The sequence below is a fragment of the Piliocolobus tephrosceles genome, chromosome 8 (genome assembly GCF_002776525.5).
Source record: "Piliocolobus tephrosceles isolate RC106 chromosome 8, ASM277652v3, whole genome shotgun sequence".
Taxonomy (NCBI): domain Eukaryota; kingdom Metazoa; phylum Chordata; class Mammalia; order Primates; family Cercopithecidae; genus Piliocolobus; species Piliocolobus tephrosceles.
The window spans coordinates 62618011-62630255 of NC_045441.1; the positions used below are offsets into that span (position 1 = coordinate 62618011).

Sequence of the window (12245 nt, forward strand, 5' to 3'; positions counted from 1 at the left end):
AGTAATATGAAAGAAAGCATTACGCTATTTACTATCCCAGTGGGACAGTAAATGAAACCTAAATAAGTCTCTGGAATAAAATAGAGGATTAAATCACTTCATGCAAGAAAAAAAAATCAATAATGTATCTAGATTGCTTTTTCCTATAATTATATTCAGGGTGAGGTTAAAAAACAAGACAACAATGTCCTGCTATATCATAAAATGCAACTTCAACTACCATATTTAAATTAATTTGCTCCATTGAGAATATAGACATTCTATCTTTAAATCACTTAGTCAATAGCTTCTGATATTATGACCTTAAAGTATTATTCTGATGTTGATATTGAGAAGCAGGGAAGTTTCAATTGAGCAATTTAACTTGAGGGAATATTATTTTTTAAACAATTTCACGCAAAATGAGTATAATAAGGTCATCAAAATACACATGCAATAAACCTTTTATTTAGAAAATTGCATTGCATAAAAAAAGTGTTTTCATCCAGAAAACAAAAATGTTTGCATTTCTTAACTTCAGTTTTGAAGAAACAAATTAATTTCTTTAACTCAACTTAATAATTCTTTATTTGACAGGAGTTTTCGCAGCATGATTCAAGAGGAATAGTGTGAGCTCTCCCTTATTATACTGTATTAACTAGAATCCATGACTTTAGGGGTTTCGACTGCCATTTCATAACCTTTAATACAACAATTATATTTCTCCTAGAAGTATTTTCTGTCAGTTACATATACAAAATTATCTTAGTCTTCTAGAATATATACAAAATTTATTTTCTAGCAAGCATAGACAAAATACAACTTTGCTAGTTTTAATATAACCTGTCTGTTTATGTGGACTAGTGTGTGGTATATAGTTCAAGAACTTTAATGTTACATTTATTAAGATCTTTACTTGTATTTAATTTGGGAAGATAATTGCAAACTGAAAAACTAAGTCGATTTGTTCTTGTAGTATGTCTTAATTTTATTGTGATAAAAATAATTTCCACATATAGATAACATATTGTTAAACTGTTTTTTTTTTTTTACTAATATGCAGAGACTAGCAATTATTCAAAATTTGTTAGTGGCTTATACAACCTGCTTTTAAAATATCCTTCAGTTCATTGTTTCTTCATGAAGGTATTGATAAGTCAAAGAAAACCTGACATGTATAGAAGAAAGCCTTCCACCGGGAGTGGAACCAATTAAAAACAGATCTTACCCCCTGATATTCCTTGGAAAAGTCAGTATATCTAGAGCAGGAGCATCCTATCTTTTGGTTTCCCTGGGCCACATTGGAAGAACTGTCTTGGGCCACACATAAAATGCACTATCACTAATGATAGCCGATGAGCTAAAAAAAAAAATTGCAAAAAAATCTCATGTTTTAGGAAAGTTTACACATTTGTGTTGGGCTGCATTCAAAGACACCCTGGGCTGCACATGGCCCACAGGCCATGGGTTGGACAAGCTTGATCTAGAGAGAGGCTGCTGTAAGGGGAGGAAGACCTGAATTTTAGGGTGGTGAAGACCTGAATTTTAGGGTGGTGAAGACCTGAATTTTAGGGTGGTGATATCTGAGTTCCTGGGAACGTCACTTAATGTCTCTTAGGACCTCAACTGCTTCAATATACAAGGAGATAATAAAGAATATCTTGCTTGTCATGAGAGTCTCTTGAGAAGCCTTCAAAATTTAACATCTTTGACTAAAATACATAGCTCACTGGAATCAAGAAGAGGAAAAGTGCTTGCTAAGATGAAGATGGATTGGTAGCCTTTCCTCCGTGCTTGCTAAGATGAAGGTGGATTGGCAGCCTTTTCTCCGTGCTGCTTCAGATCTACATTGTAGAGCCCCCGAATGACTAATTCTGGAGATTTTCCTTTACCCCTCGGCCAATCATACTTTTCAACCAAGTAAGAATTTGTTCCTGCCTTCTTGAGCTAGCACCAATCTGTTTTACAAATGGCATCAAGCCATGCATTTCATTCAATGACAACCTTTCTTTCTGTAACATCTCAAGATGAACAAAACCTTTTTTTCTTGACGGTAAAAAATCAAATTATGTCACCTCATTTCAAGGAAAAGATCAGTAATGGCAGCCAGACCCAAAACACCATTTGTATGCAAAGAGAGTTAAACTGCTGGAAAAGTACCCTCACCAGTAAAGTGTGGTATCATTAAACACACACTAAATTTGAAGCAGAAGTTCTAGGAAAAAAAAATATATATATCTTGAAATGCGATAGGGTCCATTACGCTTCTTGATGAGATTACTTGTCTCTCCAATACATTACCCAAAGGCGCTTGCTTACAAAACAAGGAATACATTACATTGGAATTATCAGAACTTTTCTAAGTAGGTCAAATTTTGAAGGAAAAAATACTTCAAATTTTATGCAGTGTTACAAAAAAGAAAAATATTAAGAGTTGTACAGCAAAGGTGCTAATCACTTTTTAAAATAAATTTTTTAAAAAATCTTACTCTTGCATAAACATTAAATGTACCACTTTACAATGCAGAGTCCTATACCTGAGGTTATTTACTGTCATCTTAATTCATTTTTCAGTAATAAACTGAATGTTTATTACATAAATATCTTTATTCATTTGGAAACTCAAGAAAAGTTGGGCTCCAAAATAAGTTTAAAATCTAACTCATCATTTTGAATCAAACAGATACAATCCTAACTACAAATATAGAATACTTTCCCTCCTACTTACTGGGTTTTCATTCATGGTGTTGTCACAAAACCACAAAATGCTGATAAGAAATTTTTAATAAAATTTCAGTTTTCCTGTAGGTAAATTCATAATAACAGCTTTACTATTTATTTTTATAACTTTTTTATATGGGATATTTAAACCAACTCACAGCTATAGCTATATGACTAAGAGTGTCCTATGTAGCAACATGATCACATAAAAATTAACTTAAGAACAGTCAGTCAATTCAAAAACAAGCTAAACAAAGAAAGTTCGTCGACTGGAAAGTAAAAACTTTTGAAAATTATCTCAAGTAAGAAAAACATAAAAATGTAGGTCTTACATTTCTAATGTTATGTTTATAAAGGTTAGATAAATATGGATCAGAAAAGTACTTGTGAAAATAAATAATAACAATATCACCCTGTTTAGCTTACCTCTGCATGCTACCTGAATGGTCTACCATTAAGCACTACTTTAGGATGAGGCAGTGAAACCCCCAGTGACGAAGCCATCTGGGAGTGAATATATGAGGCCAATCATAGTGTATTGTGAATTACTGGAAATAATACAGACTTGTATTTTAGCATTAGTAAGCAGCAGGACTCTGAGAAAAACAAATTTAGAGCTGTAACATTTAAATGGCCTATGAGAGAAGAACGGGCAGAGTGAAATCCCCCAGGCATAGGCCTCAGGCAGGATGGAAGGTCATGAAGGTTAAAAAGCAGAGAACATTATTTTAATGATTTGACACATTATCCAGACCAATTTCTTATTGTGAAGATGAAGAAATGTAGGACCAAAGAAACTAACAAAAAGGAGAATGGCAGCCCTAGAAACAAACTTTGTTGAGGTCAGATTTATACCTAGCACTGACATTTACTGTGCCACTTGTGGTTCTTCTGATGACTAAACTCTTTTGGATCAGGACTAAAAACTGTTCCAAGTCTTACAAGAATTCCAAGCCAAACCATAATATCTTATTTACTGTCACAAGAATCTAACCTAGCTTAGAATGTTATTGTAGCATTCAAACATTTAACATTTTGTTAAAATTCCACTATGTATTTATGTATCCCCAAACAAGGTATGAAATTAGAGTTTTTAAATGTCTATGCCAGTAGGATGGATTGGCAAGGAGAGCAGTCAGAAAAATAAAACAAACTCAATGGCTATTTGAGAAATGCAGACACATTGACCAAAGAATTGGTGCAAAATTCTTTGGTCCACTCCGTTTAATGGCAAAAACCACAGTTACTTTTGCGCCAGCCTAATAATCCCCTACCATAACATTGATTGTAAAGACAGCCCGAGGAAGCCTATACGTGGAAATAAAATGACTTGAAAGTTTTTAAATAAAGATAAGCAATAGCCATAGCAAAAGCTTATAATGTGTTTTCAATACCACCATTAGTGATGGGCATTTCCTAAGCTTCTTGTCCCCAGGTTTCTTCCTTTCATGTGGCTTCAACTCGTAACTACACTGAAGTTTCTCAAATCTTCACCTCCACTTCTACTGTTCAACAATGACGTTTCTAAGTTTCTATCTTGAATTGCCCAGACAGAGCAAGCTCTCAGATGTCCTGCTTCCATGGCAAGTACAAGTCTAGACAATAAACATGGCACTTCAATCTTCCTAAAAGAAGGCACCGCATACAAAGTCTGTCTCAGCCTGTGTGCTTCTTGTCCCCTGCCTCCTTCTGCGATTCTGTTCATAAAACCTCCATTCTAACACTGTATTTAAACCACTGTCATCTTGACCTTAGGCTCCCCCTTTCTCCACAGAGGCAGACAGTGACAGAAATGTCTACTTCTTTCTAATGGTGCCACTGCCCCCACGCTTGGTGCCAAGCCTCAAAGCCATGTGTCTGCATTTCTCAAATAACCATTGAGTTTGTTTTATTTTTTCCATGGCTCTCCTTGCTAATCTACCCTACAGGCATAGACATTTTAAAAACTAATTTCATACTTCGTTTGGGGATACATATATATGTAGTGGAATTTTAACACAAGGAAACAAGAAACAAAATATTCAGAAATGTGTTTCTCCTTGGCAAAGAGGGGAATTCACATAGGGGGTTTTATTGATAATGGTTAAATTCCATATCCTGCCTTGGTTATGGGTATCTAAGAGTTTATTATAGTTACACACACACACACACACACACACACAAATATGAGCTATACGAACTATGTTATAATCAAGAGAAAATAAAATTTATTATTTTTAAAGAAGTAGATCTTTACACATTTTAAGAAAATAAATCTATTAAATGTTTAAATTATGTTTTTAATACTGAAACTTCTCTAATATGTACTTCAGCATAGGAATTAACTCTACATAAAGAATCCAGTTCTGATGTAAGAAGTCTAACATGCACTGGGTGGAGCACTGTCCTCTATTTTTAACCACATAGATAAATTCTATTGAAAATTCTGCAGAGGTAATTCATGTGAGCGCACAATACTTTTATTTATTCACTTTGTTTTTTACAAAGAAGTTTCAAGATAAAAACCAAATTCAAAGATCACTTACTACAGAAACCTATTGGTAAACCATGAACAAAAGGCAGTAAAGGATCTAACACTCTCCTGCAGAACAATTCTAGTGAAGATCTACTATTGTCAAGGCCTGATGTTAGGCGCTGAGCAGGTCTGCATTAGTCTATGTCAAGGTTTCTCAATTTCAGCACTATTGACATTTGGGGCCAAATAATTATTTGTTGTGGGGGGCTGTCTGGTGCATTACAGGATATTCAGCAGCATCCCTGGCCTCTTCTCCCTAGATGCTGGTAACATACCTGCCACCAGCTGTAATAATCAAAAATATGTCTAGACATTGCCAAATGTGCTCAGGGTACCAAACTGCCCCCAGTTGAGAACTACTGGTCTATGCAAATGGTTCCCTCAGCAATGGTACCTGGTAATCTTGATATTGGGAATACACAAGAAGCAAGTGCTGAATTCAAGTACTTTGCACTTCCAGGGAAGTAAGTTTAGACCAACATAGTTTATTACTGCTTCCTTGTATACCATACAGTTACATAAAGATAGAAGTAAGATAATTTCTAAATATACTGCCACTTGGGAAAATAATATGTCTCTTTTATTGTCTTCATATATTTATTCAATTGGTCAACAGTAAACTTGATTAGTCAGTATGTTAAAATCCAATGCAATTTTAAAGAAATTATATTTTCTATATTTATGTCAATGAGCTCCATGATACCAATTCCATGGTGTTTTTTGATTATTTATTAGCTCCTTAGCATTTGACATGGATAATCACTCCTTTCTCCTGAATATGCTATTTTCTTATGTTTTCCTTAAAAACTACAACTTCCTTATTTTCCCTTTTCTCTGACCATGACTTATCCACCTCCTTTACTGGATTCTTCTCCTCTGTCCTCTAAATTTTGGAATTTTCAGTGGTTGAGTACTGGGTCCTCAGATTTTCTCACTTCATCCCATCTCTCTGAGTGATCACATCTATCTCCATGGCTTCACTTAACATCTACATGACATCTTATGCCTACTTGATATCTCCCCTTGAATGTTTCAAAAGCATGTAAATTGAGAAGTTCAAGCCTCCTCTTCTTCCAATTTGCCCATCTTCACACATGACATCTCACTAGACCCAGTTGCTAAAAACCATAGGATCATAATTGGCATTCCCCAACAACATCCAGCTGTTTACCAAGTCCTATTAATTATACAGGATTTCTCACTCAGTCCACTGCCCCCTACACCCCGACACTGTTTAATCCAAATGGCCATCATTTTTGGACTAAGCTATTGAAACAGTTTTCTAACCTATTTCCATGTGTCTACTCTTGCTCTTCACGAATCTATTCTCCACTCTGCAACTAGTTTAAAAATATTATTCAGGTCAGCAACTCCCTGTGTAAACCTTTCAATCACTTCTGATTGCACTTGCACAACATGCAGCTGCATAACATGACCTACTAGGCTCAGCACGATCTGGACTCTTCCAGTACCTCTAAGAAACTTCCCCACTTTTGACATGTTTCAGCCATGCTGACCTTTACTCTCTTTCTCAAACAGGCAAAACTCTTTTCCATTTTGGCATATCCAGTTCCCTGTGACTAGAAGCATCTACACCATTCAGGCTGTTTAAAGTTAACTTCATTTGAGAGACTATCCTTGATCCCCCAAAGACTATAGGATATGCTATATAAATACTTAACATGTATCACATGTTAAATTAATACAACACTCCTAGGAGCTCAGTATCATTTTACAGGTGAAGAAATCACGGCCTAAGAACATTAGTTAAATACCCAAAACCAGAGAGTAATGGGCTTTGAACCATGATTCTCTAATCCCAGGGTCTGGGATTATCCATACACACACACCCTCTCTTCCCAATGCAGACGGTCCAGTGTAGTTAGAATATATTTTGTGAACTATAGCATCATTTATTTCATACAACAGTTTTTCACCCCAAACCTGTGAACTTTCTAAGGGCACAAACTGTGATTATTGATTTCTGGATCTCCAGCAGGAGATGCTAAGCAATTGTGAATAAATGGACAAAAGAACAAATGAAGACAGAATTCATCTCAAGGGAAAACAATGCTTCATCTATTCAAGACTTTTAATACATGTTATTATTAAAATTTAAATTAAGTTAATAATTAAATCAAGCATTTAAATCAAGCATTAATTAATGTTTATTGATTTTTAAAACTTCCTGAATTTTCACATTTAATAATAGCAGTGACATAATGCATTGACAAATGTTAAATATTAGGATAGAAAACAATCTGTAAACATGAAGGCACTAGTACACAGTAATCCAACGGGCAACCAACCCCTCCAGAAATCACATGAGTGCACAAAGAAGTGGACACTGACAAGCTAAATAGCACTCTGAATCTGTCTCTATTGATAGACAAACACAGAAATTTCCAACCCTAAACCCTGCTTTACAGGTTGTGAATATGTTCTTATGAGATAAAGACATTAGAGATAAAAAGAAAAAGAAAAAAACAGAGATGATGGAAAAATTCTGGAAAATGGTTTGCAGTGGTCAGTACTAACGAGCTGCTCTGCTTTCTCAAAGGTTAAGAATCCAAGAATGCAACTTAACAGTGACCCTTCCCACTTCACTCACCCCAACACTGGCAACTGCAATTCCCTTTATCCTTTCCTTTTTCTGCAAAAAGATCATATGGTTTCAAATCTCTACCAATATTTTTATAGGTAAAGCTTAACTGATTCTGTCAAGATGACAAAAGTACTGTAGCCAATGAAGGAAAAATGAACGAGTGCAAATTGTATCAGATTGCCTGATAAAAGGCAAGTCAATCATTTATATCTGATGTTTGCATTTTTAGCTCTAAATTTTAGACCATATCCCCTTGAGTGAAGAAAAAAATTTTTTAAAACACCATTACTCTATTGGAGGGGAAAAAAATTCTCCAAACTTGTGAAATTAACCTCTCTCTTCATTCACACATTCAGTTCTATTTTTGCAGTTGTACCCGTAATGTAAAAGATAAAGCACTTCAAGTCAATTCCAGGTTTCTAAAATGTCTGACTGTGCATGTCCCAGTTCTCTTCAGCACCTCCCAGAAGATTCAGCCAACTTTTATTTCTGCAGCGCATCAGTGTTTATCATTTGTTTTACAACAGCACTGCATGTTCTCAAAAACTGACTTAGATGTATTTCACCCTCCTCTACAAAACCTCAAGAGAGACAAATGGCCTTAAAAAGAAAATCCACCACTGAAGCATGGTTAATTTACTAAAAGAGCATATCTTTTTTTACCTGTCAGTTCAATATTTACTTTTTACAGTGGTAACTCCACACCACCCCCAACCGCCTCTGTATTTGTCAAGATTTATGACAAATTTCCAGCTTGTAATTAGGCATTATGAAAATTCACTGTGGGAAAACTATTACTAGAGAAAAGGTTTTCCATTCAGCTTGCTTTATAGGAATACTGACGACTTTCATCTTCAGGAAGCCTAAGAGCAAAACCACAGATGCACTTCGAGTGCACATGTTTGAACAAACCTATTTCTTGTGGACAAATGCTCTAAGAAGTCAGACAGACTTGGAACAAAATCCTGAACTGTCTCTTATCAGCTGGGTAAGTAGCTTAGCTTCTCTGTACCTTAGTTTCTTTTCTATAAAATGAAGATATTAATAGTAAATGTTACATAGGGATATAGGGAGGAGTAAATAAGAAAACCACATAGCACAGTGCCAGGTGCAATGTCAATGCTCAATAAATGACAGCTATTACTATTTGATGAATAGTATAGAAAAAAAATAGCTTAGGGAAGGTCCTCCCCATCCATTTGTTGCCATCCTCAGAATTTCACCATTCTGATTAGCAATGAAAAGAGTATCTGAGTAACTTGGAGCCCTGGAAGACCTCCACATCAGAGACGGATGCATAAGAGCTCAGACATGAGGCAGCCTCTCAGGCCCAACAGTGTTTCCTAAACCCAACTGCAGTGCCCCTTCAAACAGACATTAGAGGAGACCATGAAGCCCATGACAGGGTCTTTTCCATCACATCTACTCCTTGCTCTGTGAGCTTAGACAAATCTCTACTCCCTTGTCCTCAAAGTGAGAGGGTGAGCAAGACAAGCTCAGATACCTTTTGTTTGTAGAGAGAATTAATTCAGAGCAGGGGAGGACTGAAGCAAGAACAAGGAGTTTTCAGAGGGTGCAAAAGCAAGCAAGACATCTCAATGGAGACTTTTCCTAGCCTGGTATTATAAAATAATCAGGAGAAAAGCAATGGTCAGAAGACAGCCCAATATGCTCAGATACAACCTTTGGCTTTCTATTTGGACAAATCACAACCCTACCATCACTCTAATAATTCTGACCAACAGTTGTAGGCTAACAGTGAGCATTCTATGTTCCCAGCAATTTTCAGAGTCTTGGCACGCACTGGTTCATCATCCCTCATGCTCAGATCAGTGCTATTGTATGCATTTTCAGGTGAGGAAACTGAGACACAGAAAGGTTAAGAAATTGTCTTAAGGATACTGGATTGTGATGGAACCAAAATTTGACCCCAAACAGTTTGGCTCCAGAGACTACAATCTTAATATCTACCATCCCCTACTCCTGTTCCCACTGGTGAAACAACCACTGGAAACTCATTTGTGCTTTCTATGACTCATAATTCAACTTTATGTAATAATATTTCTTTAAACCTTATATTGCTGAGCTGGTATAAGCCTTTAGGAAATCCTAGACCTCTTTTATTTAATGTTCACAATAGGCATATTTCAAAATGCTGCAATTCAACTAGATTGAAGGAGGGAGTGTACCACAGATGTGTGGATGACACAACCTGGGCTCTGAAGTTATAGCTATTGAAGGCGTGTGATAGATGCATGGGAAATCTATACACTATTCACTCTATTTTTGCTTGTGTTTGAACTTTTTGATAATAAAAGAGTTAAAAGCAACAAAAAATATTAACCACAAAGAAGACAATAGAAGACTAAGCTGTTTCCAGATCCAGACGGACATTCAGCTTCAGTAGATAATGCCCCTGCTGACAATTCCAGGCTAAATTTCAAAAACTCAGAGTACAGTAACTTATTTATCAATATTTTTACTAATTCAAGAACCCTCTCCCAAAAATACTTTAGTCTTATCTATCTGAAATAATAAAGGCATTCTCAGAGTTGAATTTTTTGCTCAATGTAATTTTTGTTGTTGTTGCTGCTACTGATTGGAAAAACCTTTTGCTTCCCTTCTCATGACAGGTTTATCTTTCCACAGCCTACAAATTATTAAAGACGATTTGCAGAGTCAAACTTAAAAGCATCTACCCCATTATCTTTTTCACAGTTCTCTTAAAAGGTTAAAAGAAAGAAACTTACCCGTTTTATTGTGCATTCCCTCTTTGCCAAAGTGTGCCGTGGTTTCGCAAACTAGCTCAGTCCTTCTGAACTTTTCTGTATCCGTTATAATATTAAAGAGCCACAAGGAAGGGAAGTGGTTAGTCAACTTGCTAATTTTATCAGTCCCTCCCACTGGTTAAATAGTACCTGATGCTACAGATGCAATATCAGTTTTCCCAGCTCATTTCTCTGCTACTGAACAACCTTATAAAGACTGTATAACTTGCGGGCAAAGAGAGTGACTATATCTGGTATGTAGGCATGAGAGAGTTAATGAATGAACATTTTATTACTATTAATAAGAAGCCTAATAGATTACAGAAACCAGCAATTCAACAGAATGAGGAGGAGGAGGAGGAGGAGAAGAAGAAGGAAAGAGCATGTTCGTCAGCTCCATACTCTAAGCATATTCAATTTGGGTAGGAAGGGGAGTGATTTTTTTAATGCAATCAGAGGACGTGTGGGAAGTGGCTGGTGTTTCATTTGTTGATAAATGATTCTGCCCTGGAATGGATCCAATTTACCGGATATAGAAACTTCCACAACTGGGGGCCCCGGCTCCCATGACTCTCTTTCTCTGAAGCTTACTAATTAAAACACAGGGCAAACGACCAAATGTGTCCCTCTGAATGAGGGAAAATTAGACATGCTCTGAAGAAGCAGCTATGAATTGTTTCCTAGATGGAAAGACCTGCAGTGAATGAAAGGAAAAAGAAGAGGCTGAGACAGATTTTAATGAAATAAAATGATTTTGTTGTTTCAATCTCACTCCAAAAGATTTCAGCATATAAAACACTGTCACTCCAGAACCCTAGATTATGCAATTTTCTGAGCTACTTAAATGGGTGCATTTGAATTAAATCTGGAGCACTCACTTTGAGGTGCCTTTCCCACCATATCTAAGCATTGTGGCATTGGAAAAAAAGGTCTGAAAACCAAATCATCCTGAAGTCTCATTAGCTCTTGCTTTTGATTGGCTAAGGAAATGTTTCTTCAAAGAAATTCTAATTTTTTATATATATTTACATGTGGTGATAATTTCACAAAACGAGTTAAATTTGGTAAGCTGAGGCAGGTCGAGGAAACTAGAGATTCTGTCACCGATACCCTTCTTAGTATTCCCCCAATTCAATGATACTTAGCTTATAAAATAAAGAAAGGAAAAACTTTGAAGACTTATTGAATTTATTTTCCACCTCCTAAGTCTCTTTTATAAATAGATCTAAGAAAATGAAAATCTAAGTACTACGCTGATGGAAAATACAAGCAATGTCTTACTCAGAGATCTCTCCAATAAATTCTCTTGAAGAACAAAAACTGCACAATTCTAAGCCCCCAAGGTCATCTTTTTATATTTGATCTGAGTTTAAAAACAAATACCTGAAATCAATACTTCACAGTCATGACTCTGGCTTTAGACCCTCTCATTTACATCTGTAGCTTTTGCATCTTCAGGAAAGAAAGAAGAAAAGACACAGTTCTAGAAGAAAAAGAATGGGGGTAACTGAAAAAGAAGGGAGAGAACTTTGCTTCATTGTCCCCTTCTCCAAAACTCTTAACAGCTTCCCCAAGCATCTAGGTTAGTTGGCACCTCCTCGGCTTCATCCACAGGCCTTCCTCACCCATTCAAACACACCTACTTGCCCCTCTCTGA

The 12245-nt window shown here is 36.1% G+C and overlaps 1 protein-coding gene across 7 annotated transcripts in view; it reads right to left on the minus strand.

Annotated features, from left to right (window-relative positions):
• Positions 1 to 10660, minus strand: part of HDAC9 (histone deacetylase 9) — a 679750-nt gene extending 669090 nt beyond the window's left edge. For all 7 annotated transcript variants that reach the window (XM_023215947.1, XM_023215937.1, XM_023215923.1 and 4 more), the window contains exon 1: positions 10571 to 10660. In XM_023215947.1, the coding sequence (XP_023071715.1) occupies positions 10571 to 10586 (16 nt within the window). In that variant the 5' untranslated portion in view covers positions 10587 to 10660. The remainder of the gene's footprint in view (positions 1 to 10570) is intronic.
• Between the last annotated feature and the right edge of the window lie 1585 nt (positions 10661 to 12245).